Source organism: Rhinoraja longicauda, chromosome 39, assembly GCF_053455715.1.
Source record: "Rhinoraja longicauda isolate Sanriku21f chromosome 39, sRhiLon1.1, whole genome shotgun sequence".
In the NCBI taxonomy this organism is placed as follows: domain Eukaryota; kingdom Metazoa; phylum Chordata; class Chondrichthyes; order Rajiformes; family Arhynchobatidae; genus Rhinoraja; species Rhinoraja longicauda.
Window position 1 is genome coordinate 13,565,349 of NC_135991.1, and position 22,470 is coordinate 13,587,818.

General features: G+C 43.3%; 1 protein-coding gene across 1 annotated transcript in view; it reads right to left on the minus strand.

Moving 5' to 3' along the window:
- LOC144611225 (putative G-protein coupled receptor 139) overlaps positions 1-21,994 on the minus strand; it is a 56,324-nt gene extending 34,330 nt beyond the window's left edge. The window contains 4 exon segments of the mRNA XM_078430270.1: positions 5,219-5,386; positions 15,625-15,846; positions 15,849-16,502; positions 21,895-21,994. Of these exon segments, the coding sequence (XP_078286396.1) occupies positions 5,219-5,386; positions 15,625-15,846; positions 15,849-16,502; positions 21,895-21,994 (1,144 nt within the window).
- Positions 21,995-22,470: the final 476 nt, after the last annotated feature.

The window sequence follows — 22,470 nt, forward strand, 5'->3', positions numbered from 1 at the left end:
TAGACTGGGTATTGAGTAATGAGGAAGGGTTAGTTAGCAGTCTTGTTGTGCGAGGCCCCTTGGGCAAGAGTGATCATAATATGGTAGAGTTCTTCATTAGGATGGAGAGTGACAAAGTCGATACAGAAACAAGTGTTCTGAACTTAAAGAAAGGTAACTTTGAGGGTATGAGGCGTGAATTGTCCAAGATAGACTGGCGATTGATGCTGAAAGGGTTGACGGTGGACATGCAATGGAAGGCATTTAAAGGTCGCATGGATGAACTACAACAAGTGTTCATCCCAGTTTGGCAAAAGAACAAACCAGGAAAGGTAGTGCATCCGTGGCTAACAAGGGAAATCAAGGATAGTATTAAAACAAAAGATGAAGCATACAGATTAGCCAGAAAAAGTAGCATACCAGAGGACTGGGAGAAATTCAGAGTCCAGCAGAGGAGGACAAAGGGCTTGATTAGGAAAGGGAAAATGGATTATGAGGGAAAACTGGCAAGGAACATAAAAACAGACTGCAAAAGCTTTTATAAATATGTCAAGAGAAAAAGATTAGTTAAGGCAAATGTAGGTCCCTTGCAGTCGGAAACAGGTGAATTGATCATAGGGAACAAGGAGATGGCAGACCAATTGAACAAATACTTTGGTTCTGACTTCACTAAGGAAGACATAAACCGTCTGCCGGAAATAGCGGGAGACCGGGGGGTCTAAAGAGATGGAGGAACTGAGGGAAATCCAGGTTAGTCGGGAAGTGGTGTTAGGTAAATTAAATGGATTAAAGGCAGATAAATCCCCAGGGTCAGATAGGCTGCATCCCAGAGTGCTTAAGGAAGTAGCCTCAGAAAGAGTGGATGCATTAGTGATAATTTTTCAAAACTCTTTAGATTCTGGAGTAGTTCCTGAGGACTGGAGGGTAGCTAATGTAATCCCACTTTTTAAAAAGGGAGGGAGAGAGAAAACGGGGAATTATAGACCAGTTAGCCTAACATTGGTAGTGGGGAAAATGTTAGAGTCAGTTATTAAAGATGTGATAGCATTACATTTGGAAAGTGGAGAAATCATCGGACAAAGTCAGCATGGATTTACCAAAGGCAAATCATGTCTGACGAATCTTATAGAATTTTTCGAGGATGTAACTAGTAGAGTGGATAAGGGAGAACCAGTCGATGTGTTATATCTGGACTTTCAGAAGGCCTTCGACAAGGTCCCACATAGGAGATTGGTGTACAAACTTAAAGCACACGGTATTGAGAGTTCAGTGTTGAGATGGATAGAAAATTGGTTGGCGGACAGGAAGCAAAGAGTAGGAATAAACCGGTCCTTTTCGGAATGGCAGGCAGTGACTAGTGGGGTACCGCAAGGCTCAGTGCTGGGACCCCAGTTATTTACAGTGTATATTAATGATTTGGACGAGGGAATTGAATGCAACATCTCTAAGTTTGCGGATGACACGAAGCTGGGTGGCAGTGTTAGCTGCGAGGAGGATGCTAGGAGGCTGCAGAGTGACTTGGATAGATTAGGCGAGTGGGCAAATGCATGGCAGATGCAATATAATGTGGATAAATGTGAGGTTATCCACTTTGGCGGCAAGAACAGGAAAGCAGAGTATTACCTGAATGGTGACCGATTGGGAGAAGGGGAGATGCAACGTGACCTGGGTGTCATGGTGCACCAGTCATTGAAAGCAAGCATGCAGGTGCAGCAGGCAGTGAAGAAAGCGAATGGTATGTTGGCATTCATAGCAAGAGGATTTGAGTTTAGGAGCAGGGAGGTTCTGCTGCAGTTGTACAGGGCCTTGGTGAGACCGCACCTGGAGTATTGTGTGCAGTTTTGGTCTCCTAACCTGAGGAAAGACGTTCTTGCCTTAGAGGGAGTACAGAGAAGGTTCACCAGATTGATCCCTGGGATGGCGGGACTTACATATGAGGAAAGACTAGATAGACTGGGCTTGTACTCGCTGGAATTTAGAAGACTGAGGGGGGATCTTATAGAAACATATAAAATTCTTAAGGGGTTGGAGAGGCTAGATGCGGGAAAATTGTTCCCGATGTTGGGGGAGTCCAGAACCAGGGGTCACAGCTTAAGGATAAGGGGGAAGTCTTTTAGGACCGAGATGAGAAAACATTTCTTCACACAGAGAGTGGTGATTCTGTGGAATTCTCTGCCACAGAAGGTAGTTGAGGCCAGTTCATTGGCTATATTTAAGAGGGAGTTAGATGTGGCCCTTTTTGCTAAAGGGATCAGGGGGTATGGAGAGAAGGCAGGTACAGGCTACTGAGCTGAATGATCAGCCATGATCATATTGAATAGCGGTGCAGGCTCGAAGGGCCGAATGTCCTACTCCTGCACCTATTTTCTTTGTTTCTATGTTTCTATGCCCTACATTTGATGGCGGGGTGGCCGCACTGCAGGCGTGGCGGCGGAAGTAGGGAAGGAAGGCTGCGGTGCATTTGCGCCGTTAGCAGCTCAAGTTATTGGATGGATAAATTGTCTTCAGTGCCGACTGCGGATTAAAATACTTCTCAGATGTATTACAATTAGCGTCATGAGCGAACCAAACGCCTAATTATAATTCCATTCATTTCGCCCTCTTCCATGGGCCACCACTTTCATAGCGAACCAACAATAAGTCAGATGTTAGACTCTGCTCGGTGCGCTGGGGAGATCACATGCTCACAACGGTCCTTTGGCTGTTAACCGTTTACTTGCAGGGATCTAATGTCTGTAGTGGGACCAGTGAGCTTCAAAGTTCCTTATCACTGGAATTGCCCGGATGAGAGAATGTAATGGATAAACTACCCACTGTGTGAATCGCTGGGCTCCCAGGATACACTCGGGTAACCGCGTTTTCAGGGGAATGGCTGTTCGAGGAGGGATTGGCAGGGCTCGATCACTCCCTGTGTGACGGCAGGGTTCTCTGGAACCATCGACTGGATCTGCACTGTCCCAGGAGGTTCCAGAAACGCGGTGGAGTTTGTCTTCAATATCTCTACCAAACGACGCGTTCGCATTTATAACTCACTCGCTGATGTCCAAGATTCGGCCGCGACACTCGGCCGTAACCCTCACCGTCTCCATACCGAAACAGTGACTGAAGAGTTGAAACACAGAGGTGAGGTTAGAGTAACTGCGATTCGTAACAGAGAGGCTTTGGACGAAGTGTAGCATCGATGAGCTTCGGTAAAACCGACGCCATTGAGCGTTGAATGGAAATCTGGCCAGTGTTTGGGCACATATATCGCACAAAGAAAGACGGTGGATATTGGTACGAATTGTATATGTCTCCGGTACCCTGAATGTACTTGCATATGGGGCCCAGTTGCCCTCTCAATTACGGCTAAATTAGGAACAGACCACCAGGTGGCGCCTTACGATGGCAGCCTCGCCAACGATCTGTCTCGTCCTTTATTTGTTTAGTGGTTTTTGGTCTGTTGTTAAATGGATGTTTTAGTGTATCTTTAGTTTCGGATTCTGTGGGCGGTGGGGGGTGAGGAGATTTATTTCATCTCTTTCCTCGACGGAGATGCGAGGTTTCCGCACCGAGGCCTAACATCGTGGAGCTGACAGCCTATTGCTGGGCATCGACTTTGTTAGCTCCAAGCTCGGGAGACTGCGGACTTAACATCGTGCTGCTCGTGGTCCCTTCGTTAGGGACCGACTTCGGGAGCTCCAACCGCAGGAGCTTCGATCGTCCCGATTACGGAAGCTTCGATCGCCTCGTCGCGGGAGCTTCGATCCACGACTGCGGGAGCTTCGACTGCGGATGGTTCGACTTCCGCGATCACGGGAGAAAAGGAAAGAAGAAGGTCATACAGTGCGATGCGGTGGATGTTTATGTTATTTTTTTAATGTAGTTTTGTGTCTTGTTTCTTTTATGGTATGACTGTACGGCAAACCGAATTCCTTCTATTTTTTACATACTTGGCTAATAAATTAATTACAATTACAATTACAAAAAATATCACCTAGTGTAGTGGTGTATTTCTCAAATAAATCGGTTTATTCAAGTCATAAACAGTGCGCAGAGGGAAATACCCTGAGCAAGTTCCGTGTTTCAAAGATTCACAGCACCCACAGCAGCTGGCATGCTAATTAGTACTTGTTTGAAATAGATCATCAGCTATCAATGATTCTGTGATCATTAATCCTTGTTAGATATCTGAGATTAACCTTCAACTTTCATTCTTCAACCAATTTCTATTAATTCATTTGCAAAATATCCTCCTATTTATCTGACCAATGAGGGTAATAAAGAACCCTAATCCCAGGATTGGCTTCAGTGCCCTTAACCTGGTTTACAATATTGCCAGTAAATATTTACGTTCAGTTTAGCCAGCTATGACTGGAGTCTGAACACATGATAGATGTATTTAATTTCTCGCCCAACATCCTTTAGTTCCCTTTACTATCCTGGCATATTTTCTCGTCCTTCGTCTCCAGTATGTATGTTTTCGGGTTTAACACAAACAGTATTAGAAACTATTCAACTTTCTTATAATTTCCAGAAGTTCTTACAGCAGAGAGGTTGCCAGAGGTCACCTTCCCAGCCTACAAGATAGCTGTACGAGTTCCTCAGGCCGTCCAACGTGGTCTAACCACCTTAACCGTTTATCAATGTCCTTCCTTCCATTATCAATAGACAATAGACAATAGACAATAGGTGCAAGAGTAAGCCATTCAGCCCTTCGAGCCAGCACCGCCATTGAATGCGATCATGGCTGATCACTCTCAATCAGTACCCCGTTCCTGCCTTTATCATATCAGAAATAGTGATGATTGCAAGACTTTTAATTACACGTCCGTAGTCAATATATACAAAACCCATGCTTACATATCGCAGCCTCTCGGCGAAATTCGGGCTTGGCTGATAATGGAGAAGAGATATAGCGGAAAGAAGTACCCACGAATGATTACCTCAAATACAACAGTCTAGCCATCAGTTTACTGCATTCATTGGCATTATCAAGTCCGAGTCCGATATCTCACCATCAATAAAACACAAAGTTCTAGAGTAACAACGCTCACGCTCTGTCGATAGTGGACAGGCGATATTTCCTGACGGGACATTTTTTTCCTACTTCACCGTCAGGTTGTAGAATGGTTCCGACGCGAAACGTCTCTATCCATTTCTTCCACAGATCTTGCTTCACCCGCTGACTTCTTCCAGCACTTTGTATTGTGCTTGAAAGTCAGATTTCTGCAGTTTCTTGCATCCCAATCATCATTACCTTGGGCGGCACCATTGACCGAAAACTCGACGGGCGCAGCCGCTTTAAGGTTTATACTGGCTCGGTGAGAGGATACAGGTGGTGGTAGTGAACGATTTACATTCAGCTTGAAGGCCAGTGACCAGTGGTGCGTTGCAGGGATTAACTCTTGATGCTCAAGTTCGTCATCTTTGTTAAATGTTTACATGACAATGTTGTTAGCATAGTTCACCGAAAACACCAAAACCGATGCCAACAGAAGCCGGTAAATACGTTAATTGGTGCGCGATATCTACACCGGAACGGGCACCTCTTTCAGATTGACCGCTCTCCGAGAATTTATCTTCGTGAAAGATACCATTATTCTTGATTTATGATTTGCTGCAAGCAGTCGAGGGCCTGATCGACAGGTTGTGAATGGACAAGCTTGGTCTTTATTCCTAGGACCGCAGGGGACTGAGGGTGACTTATACAGGGGGGAAAGGTGTGAGCGGAATAAATGGAGAGAATGCACTGCCTATTTACCTGCGTAGCTTCTACTATATGGCCGGTTTAAGGTGAGAGGTGTAGATGTTTAATATAAACATGAGGATCAATTATTTCACTCAGAAGGTCGTCGAAATATGGAACGAGCTGCCCAGAATATTGTTGAGGCACATGTGATAATGCAATTAAAAGACATTTGGACATTAATACGGGTTGGAAATGTTTACGAGGATACGTGCCAAACACGTGCAAACGGGATTCGCATAGATGGTGCATTTTAGTTGACATGGGGTTGTTAGGCGGCCCGGCCTGTTTCCGCTCTGTATGTATCCATGCTTCTAGGGTTTCTGCCATCGAGATGTATTAGACAGAACCATCGGGTGATGGGTGAAACAGTCTGTCCCTCTTCACAGCGAGTTATCCAACAGCCAACAAAGATGCATCGTTCGGCCAGTAAACCGTTCAGAGCCCCTGCTGTCGCCGGGCATCCAATTGCTTGAATTGAGCCTCCAGCGTGATTTCCAATCACCCCTTATCCCCGTTTGACTTTCGTATATCATAGTTCTCCTTCGTGTACTGTTCAGGGTTATTCTGCTTCAAGGACTCAGATCAGGACATTAACCGACTGTGAATCTGACTTTTCATCCATGGCTTCTGAATTGGACAGCCCTAAATGTCTCTGTTGTAAAACCGCCGTCACGTGCATTTCTTGATGGAACCAATGACGACTGATGTAGGTGAAGTGAACTTGAACATGGACCGTTCCATCTACTCAAGGCAGACCCGAAGAAGACACTCAGCCTCATCAAACCATAACTCTTTCCGTTGGGGCCTTGTTCTTAAATCCTTGTTCGTACGCCAGCAGCATCCGCATCGATAGATGATCAGATAACAAACGATAGCGACGAATGGAACGGCAGGCATAATTGGTGGTGGTTAATTACCATCAGGGAGAAGCAAAAGATACGTTGACGATGGGTTGATGGAAGTCACAGAAGTTGATGATCAGAGCATCAGGAAATGGTGCTTAAAGATATTTGAAGATCGATTATAAATTGTCCAGTATCTGGACCACCAACCGTCGTGAATTTCGCTGGTAGGTCAACCGGACGACCCTTAGTGAATAGGGTTTCTAAGGTATGAATGATCCGAATCACTCGTGAACCCACACTTGGAATACTGTGCGTAGTTCTGGTCTTCCAATTAGTAAGATGAAAAGGGTGCAGCAAAAACTGTTACCAGGACGAGGGGGCTTGAGTTTTAAAGAGAGACCGGACAGGCTGAAACGCTTTCCTTAGAACGAAGCAGTTTGGAGTGGTAACAATAAAGAGGCAAAGACAATCATGAGGTACATTGGAAAGGTGAATTGGCGCTGTTGTAGTAAACCAAGAGTTGTGAATCAAACGTTTTTTTTAACGAAACAGTGGTTGAACACGCGCGCGCTTCGTTAGGAGAACAGTTAGATGCTTGTTGCTGTTCAGAGGAGCACCACACGTCTGTCCACTCGTGTGCTCCAGCTGAGCTTCTCATCTCCAAGAACCAACGGTCATCTCCTGAGACGTGATCGTTCCGGTTCTTGTACCGAAGGTTCGATCAGTAAGTGACTTGACGCCCAGGTAGCGCCACTTGAACCCGCCCGCCCCCTCTCGACCCAGAACAGGAGGAATTAAAATGAGCAGGTGCCCGAGTAAAGCGTCCACACCGCGTGTACACATGGCCCGTGCCCAGAGGCACCAGCAACAGAGCCGAGGGTGGGTGCGTGTGGCCAAGCGGCCGACCCCCTACAAGGGGGCTGTGCTACCCGCGCCGGCTAATCAATGTCGACATGAGCAGGCTTAAGGTGAGTCACCGAAACAATCTCATGTCTGCCCCCCATGTCCAGCACAAAATTCGCGGCACCATGTTGCAGCACCCGGAAAGGACCTTCGTAAGGCCGTTATAGCGGGGTCCGACAGTCAGTGGGCTTCTCCCCTTCGCATGTTCCCTAAACCGTCTGGGGCTGGAGGCCTTATGGGGACTACCGCCATCTTAATAACGTCACAGGAGCCGTTAGGAGAGGCCCAGGAGCCCTTGGAGAGGTGGGAGCGACTGGTACAACGTCCGTGCGGTGAGTTTAAAACCGAGCGCGGCTTTTGTTACCGAGAGGCCCAGGATCCGTTGGAGAGGTGGGAGCGACTGGGACAGCGTCCGTGCTATGAGTTTAAAATCGAGCGCGAGGCTTTGTTCCACAGAGGCCCAGGAGCCGTTGGAGAGGTGGGAGCGACTGGGACAGCGTCCGTGCGGTGAGTTTAAAACCGAGCGCGAGGCTTTGTTCCACAGAGGCCCAGGTGCCGTTGGAGTGGTGGGAGCGACTGGAACAGCGTCCGTGCGGTGAGTTTAAAACCGAGCGCGAGGCTTTGTTCCACAGAGGCCCAGGAGCCGTTGGAGAGGTGGGAGCGACTGGAACAGCGTCCGTGCGGTGAGTTTAAAACCGAGCGTGAGGCTTTGTTCCACAGAGGCCCAGGAGCCGTTTGAGAGGTGGGAGCGACTGGAACAGCGTCCATGCGATGAGTTTAAAACCGAGCGCGAGGCTTTGTTCCACAGAGGCCCATGAACCGTTGGAGAGGTGGGAGCGGCCACTCTCTGCAACGTTCCATTAGCGCGTCACACTTGAAAAAGTAACGCGGACTGGAGGGAGCAGCTGATTGGTGAGTAAGCGGGAGGGAGCCGCTGATTGGTGAGTAACCCCAGGTTTGCATTTCTGCTTTCTGATAGCACTTTGCGTTAAGGCTTCTGGGTTTTTTAGATAAAGTTACCGCTTAAAAGGGTTACGATTTTTAAATAGGGAGTGTGCTGATTTGATTTGATTTAATTTAAGGGATTCATTTAATATAAAGGGTAAGCCATGTCAGCTGAGATCGGCCCCGTGGTTTGCTCATCCTGTAGCATGTGGGAAATCAGGGATACTGACGGTGTCCCTGATGACTACGTGTGCAGGAAATGTGTCCAGCTGCAGCTCATGGTAGACCGCATTGAACGGTTGGAGCTGCGGTTGGATTCATTCTGGAGCATCCGCGATGCTGAGAAGGTTGTGAATAGTTGGCCACACCACAGGTAAAGGTTAAACAGACAAAAAGGGAACAGGTGGCCACTAGCCAGCGTAGCATTAAGAAGGTAGTGCAGGAGAAGGTTGCGGTCATCTCCCTCCTAAACAGATATACCATTTTGAATACTGTTGGGGGAGATGGCTCATCAGGGGAAGGCAGCAGCAGCCAAGTTCATGGCACCGTGGGTGGCCCTGCAGCACAGGAAGGGAGGAAAAAGAGTGGAAGAGCAATATTGATAGGGGATTCGATTGTAAGGGGAATAGATAGGCGTTTCTGCGATCGCAAACGAGACTCCAGGATGGTATGTTGCCTCCCTTGTGCAAGGGTCAGGGATGTCTCAGAGCGGCTGCAGAACATTCTGGAGGGGAGGGTGAACAGCCAGTTGTCGTGGTGCACATTGGCACCAACGATATAGGTAAAAATCGGAGGTCCTACAAGGTGAATTTAGGGAGCTAGGAGATAAACTAAAAAGTAGGACCTCAAATGTAATAATCTCTGGATTACTACCAGTGCCACGTGCTGGTCAGAGTAGAAATAGGAGGATAATTCAGATGAATACGTGGCTTGAAATATGGTGCAAGGGGGGCGCGGGGATTTGAATTTCTGGGACATTGGAACCAGTTCTGGGGAGGTGGGACCGTTACAAGCAGGACGGTCTGCACCTGGGTTGGAATGGAACCAATGTCATTGAGGGAGCGTTTGTTAGCGCTGTCCGGGAGGATTTAAACTAATATGGAAGGGGGATGGGAACAAGAGCAGAGAGACAGAGGGGCATAAAATGAGGGTAGAAACAATAGGTAACAAGGTGAAAAATAAAAGTGGCAGGCAGACAAATCCAGGGCAAAAATCAAAAAGGACCACTTTGCAACATAATTATATAAGGGTCAAGAGTGTTATAAAAACAAGCCTGAAGGCTTTGTGTCTCAATGCAAGGAGTATACATAATAAGGTTGATGAATTAAATGTGGAGATAGTTATTAATGATTATGATATAGTTGGGATTACGGAGACATGGCTCCAGGGTGACCAAGGCTGGGAGCTCAACATCCAGGGATATTCTATATTCAGGCGGGATAGACAGAAAGGAAAATGAGGTGGGGTAGCGTTACTGGTTAGAGAGGAGATTAACGCAGTGGAAAGAAGGACATTAGCTCGGAGGATGTGGAATCGATATGGGTAGAGCTGCGAAACACAAAGGGGCAGAAAACGCTAGTGGGAGTTGTGTACAGGCCACCTAACAAGCAGTAGTGAGGTGGGGGGTTGCCTCAAACAGGAAATTAGAAATGCAGCAGAAAGTGCAGCAGTTACAATGGGTGACTTCAATCTACATATAGATTGGGTGAACCAAATTGGCCGGGGTGCTGAGGAAGAGGATTTCTTGGAATGTTTGCGAGATGGTTTTCTAAGTCAACGTGTCGAGGAACCAATGAGAGAGCAGGCCATTCTAGACTGGGTATTGAGTAATGAGGAAGGGTTAGTTATCAGTTTTGTTTTGGGTGGCCCCTTGGGCAAGAGTGACCATAATATGGTGGAGTTCTTCATTAGGATGGAGAGTGACAAAGTCAATTCAGAAACAAGCGTTCTGAACTTAAAGAAAGGTAACTTTGAGGGTATGAGATGTGAATTGGCCAAGATAGACTGGAAATTGAAACTTAAAGAGTTGACGGTGGACATGCAATGGAAGGCATTTACAGATTGCATGGATGAACTACAACAATTGTTCATCCCAGTATGGCAAAAAAACAATCCAGGAAAGGTAGTGCATCCGTGGCTAACAATGGAAATCAAGGATAGTATTAAAACAAAAGATGAAGCATATAAATTAGCCAGAAAAAGTAGCATACCAGAGGACTGGGAGAAATTCAGAGTCCAGCAGAGGACGACAAGGGGTTAATTAGGAAAGGGAAAATAGATTATGAGAGAAAACTGGCAAGGAACATAAAAACTTACTGCAAAAGCTTTTATAGATATGTGAAGAGAAATAGACTAGTTAAGACAAATGTAGGTCCCTTGCAGTCGGAAACAGCTGAATTGATCATAGGGAATAAGGAGATGGCAGACCAATTGAACAACTACTTTGTTTCTGTCTTCACTAAGGAAGACATAAACAATCTGCCGGAAATAGCAGGGGACCGGGGGTCTAATGAGATGGAGGAACTGAGGGAAATCCAGGTTAGTCGGGAAGTGGTGTTAGGTAAATTAAATGGTTTAAAGGCAGATAAATCCCCAGGGGCAGATAGGCTGCATCCCAGAGTGCTTAAGGAAGTAGCCCCAGAAATAGTGGATGCATTAGTGATAATGTTTCAAAATTCTTTAGATTCTGGAGTAGTTCCTGAGGATTGGAGGGTAGCTAATGTAACCCCACTTTTTAAAAAGGGAGGGAGAGAGAAAATGGGGAATTATAGACCAGTTAGCCTAACATCGGTAGTGGGGAAAATGCTAGAGTCAATTATTAAAGATGTGATAGCATCACATTTGGAAAATGGTGAAATCATCGGACAAAGTCAGCATGGATTTATGAAAGGCAAATCATGTCTGACAAGTCTTATAGAATTTTTCGAGGATGTAACTAGTAGAGTGGATAAGGGAGAACCAGTTGATGTGTTATATCTGGACTTTCAGAAGACCTTCGACAAGTTCCCACATATGAGATTGGTGTACAAACTTAAAGCACACGGTATTGTGGGTTCAGTGTTGAGGTGGATAGAGAATTGGTTGGCGGACAGGAAGCAAGGAGTAGGAATAAACGGGTCCTTTTCGGAATGGCAGGCAGTGGCTAGTGGGGGTACCGCAAGGCTCAGTGCTGGGACCCCAGTTATTTACAATATATATTAATGATTTGGACGAGGGAATTGAATGCAACATCTCTAAGTTTGCGGATGACACGAAGCTGGGTGGCAGTGTTAGCTGCGAGGAGGATGCTAGGAGGCTGCAGTGTGACTTGGATAGATTAGGCGAGTGGGCAAATGCATGGCAGATGCAATATAATGTGGATAAATATGAGGTTATCCACTTTGACGGCAAGAACAGGAAAGCAGAGTATTACCTGAATGGTGGCCAATTAGGAAAAGGGGAGATGCAACGTGACCTGGATGTCATGGTGCACCAGTCATTGAAAGCAAGCATGCCGGTGCAGCAGGCAGTGAAGAAAGCGAATGGTATGTTAGCATTCATAGCAAGAGGATTTGAGTATAGGAGCAGGGAGGCTCTGCTGCAGTTGTACAGGGCCTTGGTGAGACCGCACCTGGAGTATTGCGTACAGTTTTTGTCTCCTAATCTGAGGAAAGACATTCTTGCCATGGAGGCAGTACAGAGAAGGTTCACCAGATTGATTCCTGGGATGGCAGGACTTTCATATGAAGAAAGTCTGGATAGACTCGGCTTTTACTCGCTGGAATTTAGAAGATTGAGGGGGGATCTTATAGAAACTTACAAAATTCTTGAGGGGTTGGACAGGCTAGATGCAGGAAGATTGTTCCCGATGTTGGGGAAGTAAAGAACAATGGGTCACAGTTTAAGGATAAGGGGGAAGTCTTTTAGGACCGAGATGAGAAAGTTTTTTTTCACACAGAGAGTTGTGAATCTGTGGAATACTCTGCCACAGAAGGTAGTTGAGGCCAGTCCAGGGGGGCGAGTGTAATTCTCATCGTGTGTTCAGAAGAGCCTTCCTGTCCTGGGCTGAGCTGTTCCCAAACCAGATTGTGATGTTCCCGGACAAGATGCTTTCTACAGCCCCAGAGTAGAAGCACTGAAGGACCTTCAGAGATACTCTAAATTTCGTCAACCATCTGAGGTGGTAAATGCGCTGCCTTGCCTTACTCACCAGTAAGGCAATGTGTGTTGTCCATGTCAGATCCTCTGTGATGTGGAGCCCCATGTATTTAAAGCTGCTCATCCTATGTAGTCCCATTTAACTCCAGTGGCGTGTACGTCCTCGGATGTTGAGCCATTCTAAAGTCCACAATCAGCGCCTTATTTTTTTGACATTTTTTTGCTATTGTCCTGACACCAGTGTGCCAGATCAGCCATCTCCTCCCGGTAGGCCTTCTCATCGTTATCGGAGATCAGGCCCACCGCCCCAGTGTCATCAGCGAACTTGATGATGGAGTTGGAGCTGAACCTGGCCACACAGTCATATGTGTACAGGGAGTAGAGTAGGGAGCTAAGGACGCAACCCTGGGGAATCCTGTGTTCAGGGTGAGGGGGTTAGATGTATGTCTCCCCATCTTGACAACTTGCGGCCTGGCGGTGAAAAAGTCCAGGACCCAGGCACACAGAGGCGTGTTAAGACCCAGTTTCAGCAGCTTCTCAGCAAGTCACTAAGGAAGACATAAACCGTCTGCCGGAAATAGCGGGGGACCGGGGGTCTAATGAGAATTGGACTGGAGGGCAGCTAATGTAACCCCACTTTTTAAAAAGGGAGGGAGAGAGAAAACGGGGAATTATAGACCAGTTAGCCAAACATCGGTAGTGGGGAAAATGCTAGAGTCAGTTATTAAAGCATCACATTTGGAAAGTGGTGAAATCATCGGACAAAGTCAGCATGGATTTACCAAAGGCAAATCCTGTCTGACGAATCTTATAGAATTTTTCGAGGATGTAACTAGTAGAGTGGATAAGGGATGTGTTATATCTGGACTTTCAGAAGGCCTTCGACAAGGTCCCACATAGGAGATTGGTGTACAAACTTAAAGCACACGTTATTGAGGGTTCAGTGTTGAGGTGGATAGAAAATTGGTTGGCGGACAGGAAGCAAAGAGTAGGAATAAACGGGTCCTTTTCAGAATGGCAGGCAGTGACTAGTGGGTTACGGCGAGGGTCAGTGCTGGGACCCCAGTTATTTACAGTGTATATTAATGATTTGGACGAGGGAATTGAATGCAACATCTCTAAGATTGCGGATGACACGAAGCTGGGTGGCAGTGTTAGCTGCGAGGAGGATGCTAGGAGGCTGCAGAGTGACTTGGATAGATTAGGCGAGTGGGCAAATGCATGGCAGATGCAATATAATGTGGATAAATGTGAGGTTATCCACTTTGACGGCAAGAACACGAAAGCAGAGTATTACCTGAATGGTGGCCAATTAGGAAAAGGGGAGATGCAACGTGACCTGGGTGTCATGGTGCACCAGTCATTGAAAGCAAGCATGCAGGTGCAGCAGGCAGTGAAGAAAGCGAATGGTATATTAGCATTCATAGCAAGAGGATTTGCGCATAGGAGCAAGGAGGTTCTGCTGCAGTTGTACAGGGCCTTGGTAAGACCGCACCTGGAGTATTGTGTGCAGTTTTGGTCTCCTAATCTGAGGAAAGACATTCTTGCCATGGAGGGAGTACAGAGAAGGTTCACCAGATTGATTCCTGGGATGGCAGGACTTTCATATGAAGAAAGACTGGATAGACTCGGCTTGTACTCGCTGGAATTTAGAAGATTGAGGGGGGATCTTATAGAAACTTACAAAATTATTGAGGGGTTGGACAGGCTGGATGCAGGAAGATTGTTCCCGATGTTGGGGAAGTACAGAACAAGGGGTCACAGTTTAAGGATAAGGGGGAAGTCTTTTAGGACCGAGATGAGAAAGGTTTTTTCATTGGCTATATTTAAGAGGGAGTTAGATGTGGCCCATATGGCTAAAGGGATCAGGGGAGTATGGATAGAAGGCAGATACAGGATACTGAGTTGGATGATCAGCCATGATCATATCGAATGGCGGTGCAGGCTCGAAGGGCCGAATGGCCTACTCCTGCACCTAATTTCTATGTTTCTAAGTATCACTGTCCTGCACTAAGCCACGTGATTCCCTGTCTTTCAAGGACAGAATATACCCAACGTTTAAGTATCAGCGGCTTTGTAGGCGAATATCTACTATTGTATCCCTGCAAATGAGGAAATTCTCCTGACCATCTGAACCCTGATTTCCGGGCTGCGTTCCCTTGATGTAGACCGCAGAGTCAGGAGGTTCCACAGAAAACAACAGGTCGATTGACCGCGTTGCTTCCGTATTAAACGTGCGTGGTGAGACAGTCCCAAGAATCGTGCACTATTTTACACCGCTGCTGCCCAGACCTTGGTGGTGAATGATGGGACGATATAGACGCAGTAATGTGGCTGTAATTCTGGATTTTGGTTTACAGTTTCTGTTCCAGAGTCGGATAATACTGAAGTATATTCTTCCCGCCGTGTCCGCGTCTGACATGAAACCACGTTCTATGCGGATTTAGGTTCAAACATTTGACATGAAGCCTCTCCGTGCTCCCCTCACGATCTAATAAAACCCTCGACAAATCCACCAGCCACCTCGTCTATCAATGCCAAGATTAGCAGCGTCATATCACTTGCACTTTCAACCCTAAGCGCTGGTCAACAGTATCAAATTGCCAATGTGACATTGTGACTTGTATTATTGGGAACTAGTTCACAGCCAACGAGGTAAAGCTCTGCACCCAGATTGTTCAATGCACGTCCAATGAAGCTTGTTAATCACACGTTTTTCTTTGAAGTTTTTTTTGTTGGAGATCTACTAACGGAACACACCATATCCCGTTCAGGTTGAGAGGAAAGAATTTATGCTTTCGAAAACAAATGTCTTAACATCTATTTCCCAGGACCACACAGATCTCCCGACAAACAAAGTTTTTAATTGAGTTGTGTGCATGTATGATTACGATTTAGCCCGTGACCATCAGCTCGCTCAGTATCTAACCCAGCCTTAATCTGCCGACTTGTTCACTAAAACAAAATGTAGAAATCTTCAGGATATTTTAGATGTTGCACTGAGATAGTTCAGATATACATATTGCTAGCATAGATGAAGCGGGAGATACATTGCTGCTGTGAATTATTGCTTATAGTTTCTACATTGGCTTCCTTCCTTGACACGTTTAAACATTATTATCGGCAGATATTTCAACCCGCTCTTCAGTTCCTCTCTGAATTTAGACTGAGTTACGGCGTAAATAGAAGTGTTTGTGCAGCAACTCAAAAGCAGTGACATGTAGCTGGTTTCGTCCGCGATGAGGAACGGGTCACTGTAACCGGTACTATAAAACCGCTTTGTTATCTGTAAGCAGAGGAAAAATAAAAATATGTCATCCAAAGCACAATGAAGTTGCCCGAAATTGCAAAGAGCAAAATGATTGACTGCCTCTCAGATTGACTGCCTCTCAGATTCTTGCGGACTCGACTGGCCATTAAAATGTGCCAGACTGTCAGAGCATTGAGCAGTGTTATCAGGAACATTGGGAGCAGTGGGCTGAAACATCGGTGAATCCATACGAATGATATCCAGGTGGTTTCAGTGAAGAATTCTTGTTTTACATGGCAGCCCCATGCTACATTATGCAGAGTCACAACAGGTTCAAATACAAAGTACCAGGGGATGTTTTTGAAGCAGAACAGCGTACACACAGTTGCTATCACCCTGGCTGCAGGTTTCTCGGTGCAAAATCTAGATCTCAGCTTGTGGCAACAAATCATCAAATATCGATAAAATGTGAACGAGAGTGTTAACCACACGGAAATGTCTGTGACTGCGTGGTTAAGGGTCCGGTGGAAGGAACACACTTGAGTAATGAAGAGAAAAGTTGTGGGGAAATACAGCTGATTGATACGATAAAGTAAAACGTCAATTACAGCAACCAACAGATCCGCCGCAGCCATGGCTACAAGATAGCGTGATACACATTTGGAGAGACCGCACTTTCCCCTGGACAGGATCACTATCGATATCACATTAGCTGTATTACGGAAACAATCAGAAATCGACAATGTACATTCACAGTGTAGGTTACAGGTTGACCCACGCAACACGCGATTCACATAAAGATTAGGGTTGAGCATAGACATTCATGACAGGGCGAGCGACACAAAATATCCAAAAGGTTGAGCGACGAGAAAGAAACGCATTTCCACTGTTAGGACTGTCGCCTGTGTTAACGGACGAATGTAATCGCAACAGATGCGTGCAGGAAAATAATGATAAACTTGCAATGAATTTACACGGAACATTATTTATCAAGTCGGATAAACGCGGCAGGTGCAGTATCAGACTACAAATCTGCGATCTGAAAATAATGCGAGACGCCACCGCATTTACTTGTAGCCGATAGTGAAATCAAATGCCATCTGATAAGACGGATTGGGTGTCTGAAAATTTAGCCGTGATTTTGTACGTCTTTAACTCAGCTACACTTCGTTTCATTAAAACCAAATGTGCATTTTTAACCGTGAACGATGCCGTTAATTGGATTAATTTCACGTATTTTCATCATTTTTTGTTTGACTGATACTTCCCGCAGTATATCAATAAAAACGATTATTATCACTCTATCTTTTCAATTCATCTTGTCCTATGACTCTCGGCAACATCTCACCAGTTATAAATTGTTTCAATATCTCATTTTCCTATTGATGTTTACAGACACATTATCAGAATATCGGAACCGCTCCACACACACCTGAGATTCTGACCAGTGTCACGCAGGGACGGGACCTTCCTTCAGCCGTTTCTTCGGTGCAACGGAATCCCTGCGGCAGCGATGTCGCTCCTGTAACAGATGTTACAGAAGGCAACTGCTTCCCATGCTCAAGGACAGATCAATGCGTCGAGAATGAAATATTGTGTGTCCCCTTGAGTGGACTATGTTTCTTCCTGCTAAGAGCAGATATCCACCCACCTAAGTCAAGTCAAGTCTAGTCAATTTTTTTTGTATAGCACATTTACCACCGCAAGCAATGCAATGTTGATGAATAATATCCATCACCGCGGTGTGAAGCAGTGGAGACATTCTGGCCAACGGCACCGCAGCCGAGAAACGGCATGGCTGCTGAGAAACCAGAGTGTATCTATTGTTACCGAACGGCTCACGATATGTGTGTGCACAGAGACGGGGATTATTGCACCTATAAATGACGAGAGGTTACCGGGTGTCACCGGATAGGATGGGTGTTTGTCTGATGAATGGAAAGTAAAGACAAAATATTTCAGTCAAACAGAACACTAATGAAATACACTAGATCTTTTCAACAAACTGCAGCATTTGCAGTTGAAAATGTATATTTTAAGTGACCAAAACGAGGTATTATTGTGTTCAGCCCTTCAGAAACACGGCGACCTACATTCGTGATTGAATGGATTTGAGGGCAGGGAAATCTAAACATCCCAAATCTGCGAAGAATGGAGAAGGAAAGAAAAAAGGTTCAATCGACGATTCGTATCATAGATTGAATTACTTACCCAGAATTCCAAACACTGCTATAATCGGATAGTAAATCATTTATTTTTTTTTATTTATTTTTTTTATTTTTGAAAAGCATATGTACAAATCGAAATTTAAAAAAAACACATTTGTTACAAAGTTCTTACATAGCTTCAATTTTTAAATTTTTGAAGAGAGAAAGTAAAAATAAAAATATAAAACTATAAACTTGGGAAGAGAGAGTAAGAGGGTTAAAAAAAAAAAAAGGATCTAACAATAAAAATTAACGGGAGTAGATCCGGGAGACAAAAACCACAGCTGTACATCCAACCCCCAACTCAAGTTTCAACTTTTTATTTAAATTTTATTTTAGTCCTGTGCCAAACCCATTTACTTTTCTAAAAATTCAATAAATGGAGACCATATTTTTAAAAATAACTCAGGTTTGTCGATTAAGGCAAACCTTATTTTTTCCAAATGCAGGGTCTCTGTCATTTCCATAGTCCACATTTTAATTGTGGGGGTTATTGTTTTTTTCCAAAATTTAAGTATTAGTTTTTTCGCAGTTATTAGACTGTAATCAAGAAAATGTACCTGACTTACTGTAAAATTTGTAGTAAGTTCTGATAATCCTAATATAATTAATTTTGGGTCCATATCTAATTTTTTATTAATAACTTTAGAAACTATTTAAAAAATCTCCAACCAGAAGTTTTGCATTTTTATACAAGTTACGAAAATATGAGTTAAATTAGCTTCTTGAAATTGACATTTATCACACATAGGGGAGATACTAGGAAAAATCCTATTTAATTTCGTCTTCGAATAATGTAATCTATGTATTATTTTAAATTGTATTAAGGAATGTCTAGTATTCAATGAACATTGATGTATATGTTGTAAACTTTCATCCCATATATCTTGCATTATAAATTTATTCAATTCGTCCTCCCATGCTCGTCTATAAGATTCTGATGACGGAATGTCAATGTCAAGGAGAATATTGTAAATAAAAGATATTAATTTATTTGAGTTATAATGTCGATTCAGGCATACATCAAGTGTTTCTGGACCTCTAAACTTATATTCTTGCATATATGATTTTACATAATCTCTAAGTTGTAAATATCTAAAATAATTATTAACATGTAATCCGTACTTCTGCTGTAACTCCTGGAACGAAAGAAAAGTTCCCTTATGATAAAGATCTCCCACCCTTTTGATTCCATAACTTTTCCATTGAGCAAAGCCTCTATCTAAGACAGACGGTTTAAAAGAAGGATTATTCGCAATAGAAAGGAAAACAGATAATTTACTCAATTTTAACGTAAGCTTTAATTGTTTCCAGGTACGGATAACAGATAAAATTGCAAAAATCTCTGATTAATATCCTTAGGTAGTTTAAGCAAATCTCCATTTTCTGATCTAATTTTATGAATTGTAGAATCATCTTCTAATTTACGGAGTTGACGTGCTAGCAATTTCTGTGGTTTATCTCCAAATTCAAAATGTTTTTGTTTAGTATATTGAAAAAGCCTTAAAATATGAGCTGAAAGGATATAATTTAACTTATATTTGAGAACTGCAATTTTATTATGTATTTCAATAGAGGGAGCGATGGCATTTATTATGTCTAACTGTCTTATCTGACTTTCCAGGTCATTCTGTTCAGCTCGGTTCTTCTTGTTTTGAGACGCTTGAAAAGCAATAATACATCCTCTCACAAACGCTTTAAATGTTTCCCAAAGCAGGGACGCAGGTGTTTCAGGAAGGTCATTTGCATTAAAAAAAATCTCAAATTGCGATTTAAGATAGTCATAACATGCTTTTTCATTTAAGATTTGCGGATTAAATCTCCAATTAGTCTGTTTCCCCTTTACTCCCTGGAGTTTTACCCTAAATGTTAAAGGGGCATGATCGGATATAATAATATTATGATATTTTGAATTATACGTATAAGGAATAAGTTTGGAGTCCACCAAGAAATAATCAATTCTTGAATAAGTTTTATGCACAGGTGAATAAAATGAATACTCTCGGCCTGAAGGATTATCAATCCTCCAAACATCTTTTATATTTGCATTATTTATATAAGAGTTTAATAATTCACACGACTTGGATTTTGTTTTCCTTTGAGTTGAAGATCAATCCAAATAAGGATCTAATGTACAATTTAAATCTCCTCCAATTATCAAGTTATATTGTCCAAATTCTGGAATGGTATTAAATATTTTTTTTAAAAATAACGGATTATCAAAATTTGGTGCGTAGACATTCACCAATATCAATTTTGTAGAATATAGTTCTCCCACTAATATAACATATCTACCTTCAGTGTCGACTATAGAGGAAGTATTTATAAATGGTATACCCTTACGAATTAAAATAGCAACACCTCTTGATTTAAAGGGAAACGATGAGTGAAATACTTTATCAATCCATTTGCCTTTCAGTCTATTATGTGCTACATTTTTTAGATGAGTTTCCTGAAGGAACATTATGTCTGCATCAATAGATTTTAAATGTGAAAGTACTTTACCTCTTTTAATTGGTTCATTAACACCCTTGACATTCCAACTACAAAATGTAATACCTTTAACCCGTGTTTTCCTAATAGAATCTTGCATCTTAACCGATAAATGGTCTATAATAAAGCAAATGGTCTGGCACCCGGACTACAACATTTTTCTTGAATGAGGGGTGGATGATCTTTTGTACAGTGTAGAGTGCCTCCCGGAAATATCTCCCTAAAGTATATAATTTCTGAAAAATGACATGATAATAAAAGTTAAATCTAAAAAAAAAATCAATATATAAAAGGTTAAAAGAGTGCAGGAAAAAAGAAGAGACAACTAAAACTACAACTACAATTAGTGCAGTTAGTGTTAGCCACCCTAAGGTGGCAAAAAATCTAAGGACTTCCGTGAGATGTAAAAAAAAAATATATATATTTTTAGAAGCAAGGGGAAATAAACAGGACAGGCCCAAAGGAATTTAATCCAAAATAGGCCAGTTTTCCTCCCTAGGGTGTATTAGTTAAATGTTAAAAGTAAAATTAACATGAGTCAAGTGTTACTTGAACTTCTGATTGGTAGTGATTAATAATATTTTTTTATTAATAGTAGTTAATAAAGATTAATAGTCATATAGCTTATTCACTGGTCTTGGAACTTTAAATTATAACGCCTTATAGCCCAATCAGTTCTCTGCCAGTGATTACAGCCGTGGAGTGGTATTCATCCCTTCAGCGAGTTTTCAATCTCTCGGGCGAATTCGAATGCTTTAATGTGATCAGTATAAAAGGTTTCTGTCTGCTTGTAGGTGACTCGCAGTTTGGCCGGGTACAACATTCCGAATCTGAGCGATGGGATCTTCCTCAGAATTGATCTTGTCTCATTAAAAAGTGCTCTTTTCTTAACCACCTCAGCAGGATAATCTCTAAAAATACGGATATTGTCGCCTTGGAATGATAAGTTTCTGTTGATAGCGATTCTTGACAGAATATCTTCAAAGACGTGAGAGTAGTGTACCTTTAATATCAGGTGCCTTGGGGGAGCGCCAGCAGCTGGCCGAGCTCTCAGTGCTCTGTGCGCTCGTTCCAGCAAAGGTTTTGTGTCCAGTTTCAAAACATCCCGTAGGAGTTCAGCAGTGAAATCACAGAGGTTTTTATCTTTCTCTTGGCCTTCTTTAACTCCAACAATCCTTAGGTTCTGACGTTTAGAGCGACCCTCTAAGTCAATGCATTTCTCGGTTACTTTCGCTAGTAGATCAGATAGGCGTTGATAGCCGTAGTTCAGAAACACGGCTACCTACATTCGTGATTGAATGGATTTGAGGGCAGGGAAATCTAAACATCCCAAATCTGCGAAGAATGGAGTAGAAAAGAAAAAAGGTTCAATCGACGATTCGTATCATAGATTGAATTACTTACCCAGAATTCCAAACACTGCTATAATCGGATAGTAAATCATTTCTGCCTGGACTATAGAAGGCAGCGAAAAAACCGAATAATTGGTGAATATAGTTTTCATCCTGGAGGGAAGTGAGAGAAAAGTTCGATGCTGGAATGCATCTGACAGCGCGTTACAGAGAAAGGCTTCATATTTGTTAGAGATAGCTTCCCCTGGGATCAGGATGCTATAATGCGCTAAAATGTCCCAGTGTATTATAGTGTGTATTATATTTTATTATGTGTTCTAGTTATTTTGTGTGTTACAATAGATTAAAGTATGTTATTGTGTGTAATAGTGTATAGTATCCGTGTTAAAGTGTATTACGTTGTGTTTCACGTTGCCATAGCGTGCTATCGTTATGTTATAGTGTGTAATTGCGTCATTTAGTATTTACTTGTGTATCTTGTGTGTGTTAAGGTGTATTGCTGTGTGACAACGCGGATGCTATAATGCGCTAAAATGTCCCAGTGTATTATAGTGTGTATTATATTTTATTATGTGTTCTAGTTATTTTGTGTGTTACTGTCTGTAAAAGTGTGTAGAGTATCTTGTGT